At 41.2% G+C, this 20539-nt stretch overlaps 1 protein-coding gene across 2 annotated transcripts in view; it reads left to right on the plus strand.

The window, feature by feature from the left end:
- Nucleotides 1-1739: 1739 nt before the first annotated feature.
- Nucleotides 1740-20539, plus strand: part of enpep (glutamyl aminopeptidase) — a 41065-nt gene continuing 22265 nt past the window's right edge. Inside the window, exons 1-5 of one of the 2 annotated variants that reach the window (XM_078174871.1) lie at nucleotides 1740-2179; nucleotides 6948-7744; nucleotides 14843-14984; nucleotides 17680-17814; nucleotides 17905-18025. In XM_078174871.1, the coding sequence (XP_078030997.1) occupies nucleotides 7095-7744; nucleotides 14843-14984; nucleotides 17680-17814; nucleotides 17905-18025 (1048 nt within the window). In that variant the 5' untranslated portion in view covers nucleotides 1740-2179; nucleotides 6948-7094. Of the gene's footprint in view, nucleotides 2180-6874; nucleotides 7745-14842; nucleotides 14985-17679; nucleotides 17815-17904; nucleotides 18026-20539 lie in introns of those variants that run through there. The other variant, XM_033643232.2, reaches the window with a different exon arrangement.

The raw sequence follows: 20539 nt of genomic DNA on the forward strand, positions 1-20539 counted from the left end.
TGCTGCTCGCTGTATGTGCTTATGCCCCCCCACACACATTCTCACCGACTGATTAATTGGCGCTGGTTATTTACATTATTGTGGCATACTGATAATGAAAACAGTGCATCTGATGCTCACTACTACAATGCAACTGTAGCCAGTTTCTCACTATCACTATCGTCATTCATATCTTAAGAAGCTAAAAATTATATTCAGCCACAAAATGAGCCTGAAAAGCTGGAAATCAGAACGGAAGTACAGAGAGTTGTTGCATAGAGATAATACACCATGTCATCTGGTTGCACTGGTGTGAACCGGCAGGTTTTTACAACGTTGCAGAACAGTGCGTTGCAGTTAGTTGCCTGTTTCAGCTCATCTTGTCAAGAATCTTTAGTGTGAACTGGGCTTGAAAGAGCCACAAGATTAGATTATTTTATCCCCACTCAAGTTAGCAGGGTGCAAAACCAGAAGTCAGCCACTTAGCTGGTGGAGGCTGGCCGCCTTTGCTATAAGTCTCTAGTGCACCTGTTCTATGAGCCCAATGATGCGGAAGCAGCGCTGATCATCTGGGTAATGTCATACTGGGGACATAGAGCAATTTTGGCTTCATGTGCCACTGTGCAACTCTCAAAGGAATGAGCCCTGCCAGCAATGCTGTATCCAGGTCTCTTTATACAGTGATTCCCAAACTGGTCCAGCCACAGGGTCCAGATTTAACTTCAGCCATTAGTTCAGGGTCCACACAGTTTAATATATTCAGCATCATACCTGCTTGTCACCATGTTGTTGAGCTACTTTGCTGCCTCTGTCAAGCAGCTGTCCATTAATCACTCACTCTAGAGTAGGAAACGGCACTTCAAAATAAAAGCTCTGGGCTGGAAATTAACCGTACTTCAAAATAAAGTGTTTATTACAAACCTGATATGTTTGTGAGTCATTTGCTTTCCATTCAGAATGGACCTGTGACCCACTTTCTTAATACATCCATGGTGGTGAAAACAACATGATCTTACTGGCCCTTTGGTAAAACTTTAAATCATATTGTCAGGCTGGTTGATGATGTTAGCTTCAACTTAGATCATAAATCAAAACATTTACTCTGTTTACTCCTCCCCATTTTCATAATGACTACTGTCTTGGTGTTGTATTTCCATATAAGTAATCCCAAACTCTGATTCTTCTGTCAAAACACCATATTGGGTGAACCTGCACCCTATGCCTGCAACGCCACTGAGGGACATCGGCATGTAACATGTATCCCACCTGTCAGACATTACGGTGACTTCCTGTACATTTGTGCACTACTTGAATCAAAACATCTCATACACTGGCCATAAAACATATTTAGTTAGTATAGTTAGTTAGTTTGTTGAAAGATATCTGTGCTCTGCTGGTGAAAATGTGAAATACTATGTAGTGTTCTCCCAAAAATAGGGGGATATCATGTTTGACTGCAGTGTCACGTCATATTGTTAAATGTTTCACCATCTTTATAGACTTGCTTTCATGTGATGTTGGCTTTGAATTGTTTTTCTTGTGTTTATTGCTTTAAATGTTTTTATTGTGTTTATTTTTATTGATATGGTTTTATTGTTTTTATTTCTGCTCCCTTATCTTTCATTATCATGTCTTCTCTCATTGATGTTTATGCATCTTCTGTCCTCTTGTTTAATCTTACCTCATCTAACCCTGCTCTGGCCGGTATACACTGTGCGATTTTGGGCTGTCCCAGACGAAAGATGACCATTGCGGGAGAAACGTGGCGATATCTTTGGTCGTGGCTCTAAAACAGTGGTCTTATGTCGCACTGTGAGATTCAGGTTCAAGGACGGCCGTTGTCAACGTCTTGCGACCAAAGATAACCTGAGATAAAATTCTGACGGTGTCAGAAATTTAGGATGACTATCTCACAGTGTGACAGCTGCTACGACCTACGTCTACTAATCAACCAATAGAAATGCAGCACGAAATGACGCAATGGTCACCGCTACACCGGCACTAAACCCAAAGAAATGATCGCTTGCCATGGAGGTAAAACGAACAAAAAGAAGTCTGTGGAACTCTCAGAAAGAGGAAAGTTTGGTGGAGCTGTGGCAGCAGAAGCCTTGTTAATTTGATGTTTCCTCCAGCTGCTATCATGACCGCGAGAAAAAAGATGCTGCATGGAAGGAAATTGTGGAGGAACTGAAACTTCCAGGTGAGCGAGCTACCTATGGTGGCGCAGATAGATGACGTACGCTGATGCGGTGCATGCTGATGACGTTGCATATTGATGTACGTCGCAACCTGCGATTCAGTAATAAACGGCCATCGTACAATCTGCACACATCAAACTTGACGTTGTACCAAAGTTTATTAGATCCACGTCTCACAGTGTGTCATGCAATAGTCTTATAAGATTGCTAAAATGGCACAGTGTATAGAGGGCATAAGGCGAAGCACATTACTATTTGGGTTTCTGTTGTTTTATTCTCCTTGGGGTGTCCGGCTTCTGCTGTGCTCTTTCTATCAAAGCCCTTTGTAAACTCTGTGTTTAAAGGTGCTATACAGACACTGGCTGATTTCCTTGCCGCTTCCTCATGGTTCCCATTTCCCATTTTTTTGTCATGGCATTACCATGGCTAAGTGACCTTGGTAATCAGCTTTGGGGGTGCCGGGTTTACAGGTTATTCATTATTCTCCATCTCAGGTCATTCGCCCTTGCTGTAAGGGAATCTGTGTCATAAGGGCTTGGGGCCTGGTACCCAATCTCTAAGCGTGGGGATGATGATAACATCCCCTCTTTGACCTGTCGTTGTGGCTCCCCCCTTGCCGTAGCATATGTGTTGTACCTCATCAATCTCTAGTTGCGATAGCAGTTGCTGTTTGTGAATGTTAGAACACGGGGCTAGGAGTTGTTTCTTTGTCAGCCTAGATGTTGGGTTTCAAAACGTCTATATATCCTACATCCCCTGCATGTAAGCCCTCTTGCTGGGGTTAAGGTGCGGACACACCAAACCGACATCAAAGAACTAGCGGCGACGAAAGCCAACTGTTGCGTTGTCTACCTTGCCTCACATCGATAAACCCACTGCTTCTTCCCACTTTAACCTGAGTAACAAACCAGGGCTTGGTGCTCCGGTTGGATCCAAACGGAGAGCTGGGGCTTGCTCAGAGGCTAGCGGAGGCTAACTGGCTGTGCTTCCTTCCAGTCATGCTGCAGCTAACGCTCCGCTAGCTGCTCCCAGCTAGCCCCAGCTCTCCGTTTGGATTCAAATGGAGAGACGGGGCTAGCTGGGAGGCTAGCGGAGGCTGATTGGCTGTGCTTCCCTCCGGTCATTCTGCGGCTAGTGCTCCGCTAGCCGCTCCCAGCTAGCTCTGGTTTGTTATTTAGGTTAAAGTGGGAAGAAGCAGCAGGTCACGGGCAGCTGAGTGAAGCGGAGCCTGAGGAGGAAACACTGGTTAGCCCCGTTTTCACTACAGGCAGATTCACTCGCTACAGAGGGGAGGAAATCAAACCTGAACAGCCAATCAGAGTGATCTCTCTCACCGACAAGCTCCGCCGCCGATTCAGCAGGCTCAATCGGCCGAAAAGCCGTAGACGCCGAAGTGCCTATGGTGCGGGACACACCGCAAAAAATAGGCTGACAGACGCTCACCGACGGCCCGACTTTGGTCAACAGCTGACCGTCGGCTTGGTGTGTCAGGGCCTTTACTTGTATAGTTGCATTCAAACAGTTCCATATTCTCTTCTCTAGTCCATCTATGTCTTGCAGTAGTCTATTTCTCATCAGATTGCCCTGGTTCCCCATCACCTGACGCAGACCTTGTTGGCCCAGGTGACATCTGAGCTGGTATGACTCTTGTTTTTGCATTCACCTCATTGTGAGGTAGGCTGGCAGCATTATAGACCTTGCCTAAAGGTCCAGTCTGGATATGTGTTACCTTCCCTGACCAGGATTCGAATCCCGATCGGCCTTCTGCTGGGATCAGGATAATCCTGATCATTTTGGATCAAAGTGATCCCAATCCTACTAAAATGTTTTAAACAATACATACTGAAGGTTTGGTCCAAATCAAGACCAAGACTGGATGACATGGTCTAATAAGATTTCAGAATCCTTTCTTTTCTTCTGAAGATTTGATCCAATCAGATATGTGAAATCTGATTAGATTATTTCTGAACATCGAGGCGATGGTAGATCAGCAACCTTGTTGTTTTGCACAGTAAAATTGCTGTTTTTGTCAATGGAGTCTGGTGGCTTTGAGATAACGGCTTCAGTTCTCTGTCGTAAAGGACTTTCTTGCAGCAAGGTTGAGCTGCTAAATTTTGTAAATATAGCATACAGCTAGAATGATTCAGATACTTTTTTTCGGTGGACTTTTTAGATAGATAAAAACTAATTACCTGAGGCATCATTTGCTCAGTGCAGTTTGATTTTATGGTCCTAACGTGGAGTTTTTTTTGCCCAGAAGTTTTTGTAAATTAACATTGTGATTTGGTCTATAGCCAAGATTTATAGTTGATGATAAAAATTAATAAGCCATCCTTTGATTCCTGGTTCCTGGAGAGAAGAATCATAAATTGGTCATAAAGTGGTTATGCAGACAATGGTGACCATTTTCACCAGGCAGGAAGTGAGACTGGAAATGTTACCATGTACCATATATTTTTGTGCTGTCAGCTTTAGGCTTTTTTCTTACTTATGTGCAATCTACAATACAGTGGATGTTGCAGTTTCTTTATAGTCATTAATTTAGAGTGAAAGATGAGGCTGTTTGGGCTCCAGTGTCCTTGACCTGTCACCATCATCACTACAACTCTCAGTATGCTCCAACGAGTGCTTGTAGGATGGTCACAACATCTGAAACCCCGTCGCCCAACTCCTGTCCCGTGTTCCAGGCTGTCCCCAGCCTTGATGCCAGATCTAGATCTAGATCAGGCATGACCAAAGTCAGGCCTGAGGGCCTATTGTGGCCTGATTTTAAATGGTCTTTGGCTTGTTTTCCTAAAAATACTTTATGTGGCTTGCCTCACAATGTTGGTTAATCAAGTGAGTTCACTTTGTATTTTTTCTTGATCTCACAATGGTAGTGCTATCAATCAGTTTGTAGACATACAAAGTAGGAACTGCACAGGAGGAACTAATCTGAAAAAGCAAACAAATGGTTACCTAGCATTTCCATTTAGGTAGCAGACATGGACACAGCAAAGAAGCGTAAAGTTGACAGCAAGGGCCATCGCTTCCTGGAATGGTGGAAAGGTGAATCCTTTTTTAATGAAAGACAAAACAGTTGTGTTTGTCTCATTTATATGGGATTTTTTTTGAATAACCTGTATGTTGCTAGATACAGCTTGGCCCAAAGTATTTTCACATTATCTCATCTAGCCCTATTTAAAAAAGGTTTGGACACCCCTGGTTCAGATAAAAGGCCCAGACATGTTGAATATGAAGATTGTTTTCTTGCTTTTCTTTTCTCAAGGTGGAAGTTATTTGTCTGTCATGCAGATGTGTAGTGAAGGTCAGGAATGACGGGGCTGTGACATTTATGAGGGTCTTATCTCTGGAAACTTGTAAAACAATAAAGATACAATATGAGGAAAAAGCTCAGGGTCAGAATGGTTGTAAAGCTGAGCAGGATTTTTACTTCTGTAACTAGGAGCCGCAGTCTAAAAGATTTCACATTGTTGCGTAAAAGAGGAAATTTTGTCCTGATACAGGCTAGATGAAAGGTCAGGGGACTGATAAAGTCATTTGGGAACATCCTCTTGGGATTATGAACATTCATTTTGTCAATAGGTGTTGAAGAATCTCGCTTTAGACCAACTTGTTGAACAAACAACTGACCACCTGCATGACCAGCCAACCTGTTTTCATTCCAAAGTCATCAGATCATCATTGTAGAATTATGGGTTCTACCTCATAAAATGTAGTTATCCATATATCCTTATTCTGTGACAACATATTAACATAGTGTGAGGTGTTATTTTAAGTTATATGAATTTTTGGACTTTTTATGTAGAAAACAAAAATGTTCATATCATTAATGCTATTTGGAATGCAAAACTTTGGAGCTCAATATCTCAAAACTGCTCAGAATACAATTATGATTCTAAGGTGGCAAAATACTGCCACTTTGTCAGTGATTTCAGCGTCAGATGCTGACATCAAAAGCCAACTTTCATGGTGTAATACGCCTGCCTGTTTTCATTCTGAAGAGTCAAATACTGCCGCTTTGTCAGTGATTTCGGCATCTGACACCGGTGCAAAAGTAACACTGCCAGTGACAACGTAATCTAAGGAGCTCCTAGCATGTAATATGTAGATGTGAAAGGCCAATGACAAAGCAGCGATACGTGATGACGTGGCAGGAGAATGTATTGGACCAGCATCATCATTTTCAGGCCCTGTTGCTACTGAAACAAGAAGAAAAAATGAATATTTCTTCATAGCTAATCCTACTACTGTGCTGCAACACAATACAGACATTGTTTTGCTTTTCTGTTCACACATCGCTCTGTTGCAATCACTATTATGTTGACCAAAGAGCAAATGGAATAGCAAATGCAAATCAGGTCCAAACTATAGACCCTTCCCCCCATCTAATTCTTCCAGCTGTCAGCAGGACACTCACTTTGAAATTGAAATCACTCTGATAGGGGTTTAAAACACACACGCACACAAACACACACACACATACACACACACGCACATAGAGTTGGTAAAAGTTAGTTGTAGACACTGACTTCATGTTCTATTTACAAGCATGTCAGAAAGATCAACGTGTCATTTTTGAAGCACAACACATAAAGTTGAACTTTAGCTGTTGATTTACAGGCAGACTGTGTATGTTTAACAGGAGGAGGCGTCTGTAACAGCACTTAGGACAGAGGAGATCTCTCACTCAATGTGCGAGATTCTCCTCGCTCTCTGACAGATTTCCTCTCCTCACTTCTCCTCCTCTTTCTTCTCTCCACCCCTTAGCACCACAAAGGCAAGCATTGGATCAGCTCACACAGCTAATCTAAATACTGTAAGAGCCAAAGCCTGCAGTTCTGACTCCAGGTCAGCTTTGGAACCTGAAGACCGCCGTGTTTGAGTTCAGTGAAGTTTTCAGGTTTGAAAGTCACTATGGTTGACAGCATGGACATGGAGAAGGAAGAAAAGCGTTACTGCATCCGCAGTAAGCATGTAATCATCATCTGTGTGATGGTAGTGGTGTGCTCTTTGGCGGTGGGCCTCGGGGTGGGCCTCTCCAGGTCAGACACCACCACCACCACCACCACCACTCCCACAGCCTCAACACCAGCCCCCACAATAGCGCCTACCCAGCCCCCTCCACCTGCCAGAGGGCCCTGTAAGCCCTCCAGTGACTCTACCGGAGACTGGAAGAATTTCCGTCTGCCCAGCTATGTGAAGCCAGTCCACTATGATCTGCACCTGGAACCAGACCTGGTCGAGGACACCTATACAGGCACAGTGGACATCCATGTGGAAGTCAGCAAGCCCACTCGCCATGTGTGGCTCCACATTAGGGAGACATTTGTCAGCGCCATGCCCAGGCTGAGGATGCTGAAAAGCCAGCTGAGCCAGAGGGAGGTGGCAGTGAAGAGCTGTTTTGAATACACTCCACAGCAGTATGTGGTGGTGGAGGCAACAGAGGAGCTGCCCATCACCGGCCCAGGAGAACTGTACGTCCTCAGCCTGGACTTCCAAGGATGGCTCAACGGTTCCGTGGTAGGATTCTACAGGGTCATCTACACTGAGGACGGGGTCCCTAAGTAAGTTCTTTCATTTGATTCTGTCAACATAAGTGTAAAGATTTCATACATTTTATATACTTATCAATGTATTTCTTTATCCTTAACTGGTACATAATTAGATAATGAATGATACCATGACAGAGTAATAAGATATAACAATATGTCTCCATGTGTTTTAAACATATTAACAGTTTTTAAGACATCTGTGAATGAGTTGTACGTGTGGTTTAACAGTTAACAGAAATTTAACAGTGTAAGGATTTGTGCATGAGTGTGTATAATCTATGAATATCTTTATACGTGATTGCAGTAATATTATACAATTGTAAAAGTATTCATTAATTGTTGACAAAGCATTAATAAACCATAGTGGCCTTGTGAGCTCAAAGCACTGCAAAAAGGCACGACACGAGCAAATAAAAAAACATCTTCACCAGCTTGACAACATGGGCACATTTAGAAAACATTAACCAACTTGATAAGAAATGGAAACATTAATTTGATGACACATGCACAGGTTTTGGAAAACATTTACCTCATTGACAACACTAAAACATCAATTTGATGACATACGTGCAGCATTTAGGAAACATTAACCAACTCGATGACACACTAAAACATCAATTTGATGACATACGTGCAGCATTTAGGAAACATTAACCAACTCAACAACACACTAAAACAACAATTTGATGACTTAAGAGCAGGATTTAGAAAACATCCTCACAATCTTCACAACGCACAGAAATATCAGCTTGACGACACGTGCAGTGACTGAAAAACATCTTCACTAACTTGTCGACATACGAAAACATCATCTCAATGACACATGCAGCATTTAGAGAACATCTTCAGCGACCTAACAACTCACAAAAACATTAGTTTTATGACGCATAAAAAATCTATTTAAGGACACAAGCACAGCATGAACATCTTAACTACCTTGAGGACACGAAAACACGAACTTCACATGACACATGAATCAATTTGACGACACATGAGCATCACTTAGAAAACATCTTTACCAACTTGACAACAGATAAAAACAATTTATCAACACTTGAAAACATCAACTTAAAAACATGTTCACCATCTTCATGACCCACCAAACTATCAATTGAGAACACATGCACAGCTTTTAGAAAACATCTTAACCAGCTTCACAACAAACAAAAAACATTAACTTGGTGACACATGGAAACATCAAAGTGACGACACGTGCAGCATTTAGAAAACATTTTCATCCTCTTGACAGACGAAAGAATAAATTTGACGACGCATGAAAACATCATCCTAATGACACGTGCTATGTCAGAAAACATCTTGACCAACTTGACAAGACACAAAAACATCAACTTGATGACGCACAAAAACTGGAACCTCATGACATACAAAAACATACATTTTATGACATATGAGCACCACTTAGAAATCATTCACCACCTTGGCCCCATACAAAACGTCAACTCAACATCAGAAAGCACTGATTTGAAGACAGTTGCGAAGCATATAGAAAACATCTTCACCAACTTATCAACACACTAAAACATCAGTTTTATGGCACATCTTTTGGAAAATAACTTTCTAACTTTAAACCAATTGACGACACACTGTAACATTGACTTATACTTAAAAGTTTCAATTTTACAACAGTTGTAAAGCATATAGAAAACATCTTAACCAACTTGACACTCAAAAACATCAATATCACTACCCATAAAACATCAATTTTACGCTACATGCACAGCATGTCAAGATTTTTTTTGTCTACCTACTCTTTCCAAGGTCATGAATGAACTCATGCTTGGCTAAAATAATGATTTTAAGTGTGATCGAGTCAGTTCACCACTAATTTTCCCTTACATTTTCTTTTAAGTAACTTTCAAGCTTCAATTAAAAAACATCAACAATAACACACATTGTATATCTGCTATTTCCAGAAATCCACTGAAGCTCTATAATTCATTTTGCATTTTTCTGGTCTGTCATCAGATGGAGTATGCTGGATGTCTTTGTAAATCAGCCTGAAAGAGCATTACTTTTGGAAAATTGGCATCTTTGCTACCATGTGAAATCAAGTTTTAGCTGACTGTGAATCATTGTCACTGTCTGATAAAAAACTTGTGTCTCAAAAAGAAGAAAAGAGGATTGGTATATCAGTTACTCGCTGTGTGTTACCTTTAATCTACTCTGAGAGGAAAACTTTGTTTTTCTTATGTCTCAGCAACAAAGAATCCAAAAGAATTAGTTTAATGGATATAAGCACGGCGAGTAGTGCACCTGTACAAGTGTACAAGTCAATATTAAAAATTATAATGTATATTCCTTTCACAGTTGAATTTGGGGTTTTGATCGGGCATGGGCTCAAAACTGCTGCCAAGGGTCAAGCTTGGTCAGAAACTGTGCAGGGTCATGTTGGGACAGGCCTGATTTTTTTGGGCCCGATCAGAGCTCGTTTTAGTAAAAATGTATGGGTTTGTGTTTACTGAACATGCGACTGAATAAATTAGATTTGGATTATACTGCACGAGTTGTGTAAGAGTTTGTAAACTTATGTTTTGATATATAGCTTTGCTGTTGTTAAATGTGGTCAGTGTTTACTTCAACTCATCAAGAATTTTTCTGTTTTTGGATTCTTTGTTTGCTGTGGAGGCATGCAGGAAAAACAACATTTTCTTTACAACTGTAACGCAACATGGAGCTGAGTAATTGAGATACAAATGATCATTTTTCCTTTAATGAAATGTACTTTTACAGATAATCTACCAGGTTTTGATCTGAGTAGTAGCAGGGGAATTCCAAATTCAAATTTACCTGAAAATTCCACATATTAGAATATATATGTGATTCATAACCTTCACCTGACAGTGATAAAAACTGGTAGGGTCCATGAACAACCTGCACAGCAAAACACCCGCGCTCATTCTAAAGTCGTCATATACTGGTGCTTTGTCAGTGATTTTGATGTTACACCTCTGACACCAAAGGCCACTGTTTGTGGCCGCTGGGTGGCATCAGTTTGTAATGCGGCCAGTTGGCTGGATGGAACCTGTTGTGGCAGTATGATACGCCGCTGGACAGCATAATGTTGAAACACTGCAGGTAACAATGTAAAATGTAGAGCTGGAAAGTCCCTGGTGGGCGGGGGTGGTGGTGGATGGGTCCAACAAATCCTGGACTTTGACACGGGAGCCCGGTGTTTGCTCCCCGTGTGATTATAGAGCCAAGCCATGATGTTTTCTTCTAAACCTGACCACATGCTTTTGTTGACATCCCTGCATTGATTGCAGCATCCTGGAATGTCAACAGCAAACATAGGGGATACCTAGAGGGTAAGAAAACACATGGAAGGCCACTGACAAAGCGGCAATATGTGATGACTTGGGCAGAGAACATGTTGCAAGACCAGTGCTGACTTGTTGTATGATCTGAAGAGACCAGGCATGTTGGGGATGGACTACTCAGAGGAGTAAGCAGGCTACACAAAGCTTTATAAAACAGGATTCACACTCTAAAACTCATAAGCAACCAGTGATGGGTGTAACAATTGCTGTATAATTTTCTCTCTTTCCGTATGAGTCTAGCAGCAGCATAGTACAGTAGCCGCAGACAATAGAGTAAATGAAAGTGCACTAATAAATCCTGCGGGCAGAAATCAAAGCATGACCTGTACAAGTAATCCAACAGCATTGTGTCAGATGCTCCATGGAACATGCTGTTATAATTATGGGTTAGGATCTCAGATTTCAGTTAATGATGATGTCTGCTGTTGTGCATCAAATTGATGTAGACATCAGCAGAGTTTCTGTGACTGTGTTTACTGCAGTGTTTTTAGTATCCAAGGGTCAAATCCCACTCTTTCCAAATCCTCCCTCTCGTTCTTTGTCTTTCTCCAGTTTTGTAAGTTGAAGTTAGGACAAAAGAAAACCTCAGCAAAGTTCAGATATGCTTTTATCAAAAGCCAAAGTCAGGCTAAAGTTGCACTGATCAGAGGAATCTCTGAAAGCCAGTTAATAATCCTGGCAGGGTGTTTAATGCAGACAAGGATTCTCAGTCATCTGTGATGTAACAGCCATGGTTATTAGTGCATGTAAAGACTGCAGATTCACTGTCGAGTTGGAAATGACAGCACAGCATTTTTTTTCTAGCAAATATAAAACACTTATTGCCATGTAAGGTTTTTGTGTGTAAAAGTGATCATTTACTCCCAGTCAACATATTAATAAATTATTCTAATGGAAATTTAAATTGGTTGGTTTATCCCACAACACTCCGAAAGGTTCCATCTGGCTGCATTAGAAAGTGATGCCACCTGGTAGAGTATCATACCACCATGAAAGCTGGCTTTTGGCGTCAGTGCTTAAAGGGATAGTGCACCCAAAAATTAAAATTCAGCCATTATCTACTCACCCATATGCCGATGGAGGCCCTGGTGAAGTTTTAGAGTCCTCACATCCCTTGCGGAGATCAGCGGGGGGAGCGGCCAGCACACCTAATGGCAGACGGCGCCCCAGACTAATGTCCAAGAACACAAAACTGAATCCACAAAGTATCTCCATACTGCTTATCCATAGTGATTCAAGTGTGCTGCAGCCGCGACATAAAAAGTTGTTTCGAAAAACATCATATGAACTCTGTTTTTAGCCTCACTGTAGCCTGTAGCTCTGACTGCTTCTCTGTGCTCCGCACTCACAAAACACATACAGGCTTAAACATGGCTCAGGCCACTCTGCCACTCTGCAACGCTTTTCGAGTCAAACTCTTCTTCAGGCAGCAATGGTAAGCGTGTGCAGTCCTGTCAAGAAGCACTGAAAATCTAGAGACTAATCTAGGCCATGTGGAGAAACTGTATTTAAGTAGTGTGTCCACTGTGCTTCTGCTTGTCAGAGTTTGCGTTCAAAGTCTCCACCACGAGAAGAGGGTTCAATTTTTTTCAATAACCCAAAACCCAAAAGATAGATAAAATCATAACAGCTATAGAGCTTATAGATGATCCATCTCCATGAGCAAACTCAATCTACTGATGAAGACTGTGCACAATGCTGGAATGCACCAGAGGAAACATCTTGAATTTGATTCTAGAGTTACCAACATATATTTTATTGAAGTGATACTCTGTCCAGAATTTATCTTTTGAGAAACAAACACTCTTGAACTCTAAGTGGCTGCAGAAGCTCATGGAGAGCAGCTGGGCTCAGCTTGGATTCATATCACTTACAGTGGATTCCAATGGTGACACATGTTTACACTGCAGGGGAAAAAAATGATCCGTGCATAGAAACATTTTAAACCAGAGACATAATACACTTGAAATCCTATATGCTCAGTATGTTCCAAACAGTCATTGTTTCATTGGCTGAATCCAGTATCTCATACATTGTGAGCATGGAGATGGACAGCAGAGATACGGATTATGCTGTAGAATAGGGTTGAAAATATTCTATAGACCTTTTTGCTACCATAAAAACTTAACAGACATAAATTCAAGCCATGTCTTCAAGGGTTAAGTGTTAAAATTACTCAAAATAAAGATGGGTCCACAGTGTTTAGGGCTTCATGTCAAAAGACTATTTTTTTCAGAGGTAGATAAGATGTTCGTCAGGGATAAGGCTTGATCAAGTAACTGATCCAAAATACCTAAGGGGGGCTTAGTCAGTGATGACAAACTTGCATTTGGAAGTACATGACTTTGTTGTTGGGTATTAATGTAAACCGTTTGTTGGGTTTGAAATATATACGAAATTCTTACACTCTAAATGGGGGTGCAGTTGAAGAAGTGTTATCATATAAGTACAAGTATTTAAATATTTGGTTAGATGACAAGCTTTTTTTCAAGTATACATTGAAAATCTTGTGAAGAAGCTGAAATTAAAGGTCCAATCTGTAAGATCGAGTGGGGTTTAGTGGCATCTAGAGGTTAGGGTTACAGATTGCAACCAACTGAAACTTCTGGTTTGAATTCCTTCAGTGTTCATTGTTCAAGACGTTTTTAGCACGAGCTGAATTATCTGCAGATGTATCTTCCTCTCCAAAACAAATGGACTAGGTAATTAAAATGGGTAAAAACACTGAAGAAGGCAGTTTCACAATATAAATCAACATTCCTCAAGCACTGTTCAGCTGGAGGATTTTACCATAAGCTGAATTATCCACAGAGGTATTTACCACTCCGTGGGTAAAAATACCGAATAAAGGAGTTTCACGTAATAAAATCTGTGTTTTTCTGATACTGCTCGTCATGAAGGGGCTGCTATCCATGGTGGCCAATGTGAAGATGTTAAAACGTGAACGGCCCTATCTAGAGACAGCGTCTGGTATGTCCATTCTGAGCTACTGTAGAAACATGGTGCTGCAACCAACTCACTTTGAAGTTGTCAAAAAACGCTGCTTGGTCAGTGATGTCCAGCATCAGGCACTGACAATAAAAGCCGTCCTTTCACGTTGGCATGATACGCAGCCAGTCACTGTTATCATTCAACAGCGCCTGGCAGCATCATGGGGAAACGTCAGTGGACAACGATGAAAGTTAAGGCAGCGGAAGTCTAAGTGGGGCAGGTGGTAGTGGTGGTGGATGGGCCCAACAACCACCGGCTTTTTTTTAGATGACACTCACCCAGGAGGCTGGTGCTTTACCTACACCCAACCACGTGCTTATGTTGCCTAAACCCAACCACGTGATGGGTAAATTGCCCTCATATAATCTCCTGATGCAGACCTATAAGAGGTCTTCAGGTTCATTCCACCAGGTGGCTTTCTAACCAGTTTCACAAGGGTTTGCACTGAGCTGGGGAAAGCAGCCCTCTCCTACTTTGCTCCCTCGACTTGGAGTAATCAGCAGAGCCTAATACAGTTTAAAAAATATAGTCCCTAAAAAATTTAAATCCCTGTTAAAAGTCCATGTAACTGAGAAATAAAACTACCTTATCTGAGCTAGTTTTAGTCTCTTCCTTGAGTGTTTGATGATTGTATTTCCTGCCTGTTGTTTTGTATTTCTCTTTAAACTGTAATTGGTATGCTGTCTTGGCCAGGTCTTCCATCTCAGAGGACTTCTTGGTTAAATTAAACAAAGTAAAAAATAAACTAATGTTAATAACATGTCCTTCATTAAATCACCAGAAAGATTGCTGCAACTGATCATGAGCCAACAGACGCTCGCAAGTCATTTCCCTGCTTTGATGAACCTAACAAGAAGGCCACCTACAAAATTTCCATCACTCATGATGCTACCTATGGAGCTCTGTCCAACATGCCACCTGAGGTAGGACTCAAGTCAGCATTATCATTTTAAACCCAGATGATGTTCACTTTCAAAATGCTACATATCCAAAAGCATATCATAAAGAGCCCTACTGAATGTATTGGAATAAGATTAAAGGTAAAATTTTGGGCATGCTCACAAAAAAAGTGGAAGCAGTAGCGAGTTGTTAGCTGTACTCAGTTGAAAGTTAAAAATACTTAGAAGGAACAAAAACACTTCAACAGCTCCAAAGCTGACAACTGGTGTAGCTGGCTTCCACTGCACCCAGCTGGTGCTAAGGTACAGGCTTATCTCTTATTCTTACTTATCATAGCAGGAGAAGCTCAGATGTACAATAATGGATATAATGCATAATGGCTCTGTTCCATTTAAATGACCCAGTTTGTAAAGTCAGTCAGCCAGTGTGCTTAAAACCAGTGCCCTGAAACAAGAGAAGTGTATTTTGACTGAACACAAAGACTTTTTTTTTTTTTTGCCATGCTTGCACAAATGTGTTGTTCATTTGGCCAACACAGCCAGTGTTCAGACTATACAAACTCTAGCTGTGGCTAGCTAGCAATGTACACACTGCATGTGTGTTTGTATGAGAGCAGTCTCTGACTGATCTTAGAACCCATCAGGAAGTCAATTTTCACCTTAAAGTGAATATTTCACTCTAGTTTTGCTTGTTTTACTTCATGTTGTGTCATATAACAAACATTTTTTCACTAAAATAACATTGCAACATTTTCAACTTGTATGGATGGGGTTTTGACTTCAATGTTACCCAGGGCAACATGACCTCTCACTAACCCCCTTCCTTGAATAGTGATTGCCCAATTGGTGCTTTGCAATCGTAACTAGGCCTGGCACATCTGTCAGGCTTTGGAATTCTCTACATTAATAGATTGTGTAAGGAGAGTTACCCAAGGTAGTGTTTGTGAAACATATCAGTTATTCCTCATCCCAAATTCCTTCCAAAATACAATCAATAAGGCATCAGTCTAACCTCTGTGGTGCATGTCCAAGTATTTCTAACTTTTCTATAGTGAGCATGCAAACAGTGCTTTGATGACAACACAGCATTTTTATTGCTCTTAATCAGCCTGTATATGTATTACTTTTATAACACTGTGCTACAATAGGTAACAGCTCTACCCTGCGATTACTTAGGCTCTTTGATGTCTTCTTCGTGGACCTTAAACTGTTGAGGTTGCTGAACTGTGGTTTTAGCCTCAGAATTTAACAATGTACCATAATTACCACAAGAAATGTTAGCATTGTACATTTCTGCAAACTACGGATACATTACATTTGTACGTTATTAGGTAGCGGATATGTTGAAACTTGAAGTTTCAAAAACACTGAATGCTGATTAGGTTTAGGGACAAAAAAACGTGGTTATGATTAGAAAAAGATTGTGTTTTGGCTTAAAATTCCAGGTTTTAGTGGCACAATCCCTGCTGGAAATGCAGCAATGTCTTAATGAAAAAAGTCTGCTTTTCATGGCACTATTCTAAGGGGTTACACAGTGATGTCTTTGTACAAAACAAACGCTTTTTGTGGCGTTATCCCAGCAGGAAACACTGCAGTATCCCGATAAAAAAACAACTGCTTTTTATGACACTGTCCCCAGTGGAAACACAGTGATGTCTCCCTAAAAATCGATTACCTTTCTTGGCACTATTTGTGATTTGTGATGTCTCCACGAAGATGACCGCTTTTTAGCACTACCTAAACAAGAAATGTAGTGATCTTTTGATAAAATACAGCCTCTTTTCATGGCACTATCCCAGGTGGAAACACTCACGGGTTGCTACAAAGCACCTATGATGGGTGGCTAAAAAGCTGCTGGAAACACTGCGATGTCTTGCTAAAACATGTCTGGTTTTGTCGTTTATTGGTTTCAAGCAGTGGTCTGTGGATTGACAGGCATCTTACCTAAGTGTCACACAATCCTCTGTCCCCTCCACCTCCACATGACAAAATCAACTCATATACTACATCATTTTACAAATGTCGATATGATACGTATGAAGCCTATAAATGTACTGTATCCATGGTTCGCAGAGATGCACAGTGCCAACATTTCCTCCTGGTGACTGGGCTGACCATGTACTGTATGTAGCCATATTTTTCTTGTAACACTAAGCAGTTTCCAATAGAGTTAACATTAATCAGCTAGCTAGCTACAGCTAGCTACAGCTAATGAAATCTGCTAGCCACAGTCATCAGTTTGGCAAATGACTGTTAAAATGTCTGCCATGAAAATAGTTTGTCACAACAGTGCCTTTTTTATTGAGTAAATTTAACTGACTTCTTCAGCAAAGGGCTTGTCCATGGTTTTTATTCTAGAGGAAACGTGGTTCATCAACTGAACTCAGCATAAATCCCACACTTTTACAGCTTTACTACTAACTACTTATAATTATGGCTATGAATGTTTTGTATGTACAGAGTTACTTTGCCAATGAAACTGCTTACATTCCTGTTGGTGCAGAGAATGGTTGCTTTAGGTAGAGGGAGCATAGTTACTCAAACTTTCCCATGGTCCAGGGAAAAAAACAAAGAAAGAGAAAGCCAGGCTTGGAGGAAACGCTTTGAATACTGAAAGCAGAGGAATCAATCTTGTTTTGGGGCCAGGGGATCCACCCAGCTCTACAGTCTGAGTGACATCCACATTAGCCCATTAGCCTTTTTTTCTCTGTCTCTCCAGGGCACCCCTCAACAACTGCCTGGCAATAAAGTGAAGACCACCTTCCAGAAGTCCATTCCAATGAGTACCTATTTGGTATGTTTTGCAGTGCACCAGTTCGGTCATGTGGAAAGAACTTCTGCCCGAGGAATTCCTGTGAGTTTCCCATTATGCGTCACTGTCAGTGCTATCAGTTGAAAAGATTTCAAATTAACTTGCGTGATTTGTTTTCCTCTGCCTTTACAGTTGAGAATCTACGCCCAGCCAAGTCAGATAGCAACTGCAGAGTATGCAGCCAACACAACCAAGGTCATCTTTGACTACTTTGAAGACTATTTCAACATGACATACTCCATCTCAAAACTGGGTATGTTTAGACTGTAGTCTGTGTCATGCGTGTCAGATTTGCAGCACTTAGCAGCCTATAATCAATCTATTTGTACTGTTTCCACCCTACAATGAGACACATACTTTATTTTCAAGGTCACATGGTTTTCATAAGAGTAATAAACCTAAAAGTCCCTGCTAGAGCCCTCAGTGGCTGCAGTTTTATTCAGCTGGCAGCATGTTCTCAAATACAGTTTTTTTGTGATTCTATTATTTGATTAGATGTCCCAGGAAAACTATCCCCACCCTCCCTTATAGGATCTCCATACTGTGTTTCCTCTAGCTGCTACAATTAAAACAGTCAGAACGCCACCCAGAACAGGAATGACTGTTATCCCTTAGCACAATGGATTAATAGTATTAACGGTTGACCCTTAATACATGCAATGGAATCAACTTCAGTTCAACGGTAACATTAGCATATTTTACCCTGACACTCTATAGAATCAACAGCTGAATAAAATCATCATCAAGGCAGACAACATGGAGCTGTCTGAGCAATCTAAACTGCACACTGGCTGCAGCCACAAGCATTTATTACAGCAAAGAAGAGACTGAACAGTTTTTATACATTATGAAGCATGCGCACATGTAACGTGGCAACGCAGTGATTAGTGACTTTATCATCAGAGTGACTAAAAACCTAACCTAAAAACCTGTACTCCACCCCCATTTTGCAGCAAAAACGCCTAAAATGACTAGCTTCTGAACCACTCTGACTATCTGCATGCATGAGGTCTTGCCAGAAAGAAAACTCTCTGAAGTTTCTTGTGAAAGTGTCAGAAACACTCTAGGTGATACACAGACAGAGTAATGGGCCTCTGAAGTCAGTAAAAAATTGAAGATTTTTAGGATGAATAACTGTCTGTGGCTTCATCTGAGCAGGTAAATGACACTATAGGGCTGTAGGCACACTATCAATGAACATTTGATTTGATCAGTGATCAAACAACACTCAGCCAGCTTCAAACATCGTACCTTATTGAAATCAGGTGTGATTATGATAGCTGATGTTGTTTTTGACACAGAAACACCATAAAATATCACCAAATAAAGCTATATGAAACGTGAAAGTTATGATCCCACTTTCTAGACGGTATATCTCAGCCAAAAATAGTGGTAGGACTGAGACTCTTACCTTTTATAAACCAGCTAAGTCCCCGCTAACAGCTCCACATAAGATCGCGAGTAATCCTTTAACGTTTCCCGTCGAAAAACGGCATGACATGACTTGTCACCACTCATCGCTATGTGTGTTTAGGCTGCTCTGGTGTGAAATCCATAAGAAATAAAAGAAAAACGATGTTATTTTTGAGAAGTCGAGAGCTTCCTAAATCCGGCAATACCGAACATCACATGGTTTGATGACGTAGTGCGCCTGGGAGATACCATTTAACAGAGAAGGAGGGGAGCGAGGACGTCTGTGTCCTGGCAGAGTTAAAGAGGTTAAAAAACTGTGAGCCTTGTGCACCTTAAAGTCTTAAATCTGCTCTACATTCAACTTCTTTGCTTGTTCATTTTTAAAATGTTAATATAACCAGTTCACTCTTTCCCACCATAACCACTCCACTCAGCCTCTCTGTCCCGGTGTAACTACTCCACTTGGCCTCTCTGTCCCATTGTGCTCCTCAGAGTTTTCCCACACATTGAGCTGAATGCGGTCACAACAAGAATTTTTGTCAAAAACAGTAGAAGTCCTCACACACCTTGCTGAAGGTAAAAGTTCCTCAGTGAAAGCAGGAGTCCCTGCTGGAGGATCCACCCTGAGCATTTTAGCATGTTAGCCTGTATTAGGCTAATTTGCACACAACATCATAGGTGTGTTTGATTTGGATCACTTGGCATGCTCACCAGGTGGAGTGTCAAATAAGTGATGAATTAAGGTAGCAACCTTTTTTTTTTTTTTACTATGCCGAGGAAAAGTTATGCTAAGCATAACCCATAAGGACATGATCCTTAATTTCATTGCATTGTTTTGCACTTGGACTGTTCACTAAATACTAGACCTGGCCTGGGCGTGACTGCCATTCTGCACCATTCCCCACCTCTGACCCTTGGCTGGTAAAAGTAAGCTTTAACAACAAGTATCACTCCCAGAGTATCAGCTGGGTGCAGAATGTCACCTCTCTGTTCCTCTGCCCTCCTGTGTCTGTAGACACACCTACAGCTTCTTCTCTGCTATAGCTGCTGATTTATCTCCTTTCTTTGGTGCCATTCTCACACAGTTTCAGTGCCAGTGTCATCTGGCATCTTTCTGGATCCAGCAGAACACTTCCTCTAAAACACCTCAAGTCTTATGCACAATGAAGTCCTGATCACAAGGAATCTAATAATAGTACAGTTATAACATTACATTTGGTGGCACCTTTTGTGGCTCCTTCAGAAATTGCTCTTGATAAATGTTATTGTTTACTGTCTAACAGTGAAATGAAATATCCATCCTTGTTTGTCAGTACCTCTTTGAGTGAACACCCAGAAAAAGAAGTGGGTATAC

The sequence above is a fragment of the Epinephelus lanceolatus genome, chromosome 15 (assembly GCF_041903045.1).
Source record: "Epinephelus lanceolatus isolate andai-2023 chromosome 15, ASM4190304v1, whole genome shotgun sequence".
NCBI classification, from domain to species: domain Eukaryota; kingdom Metazoa; phylum Chordata; class Actinopteri; order Perciformes; family Serranidae; genus Epinephelus; species Epinephelus lanceolatus.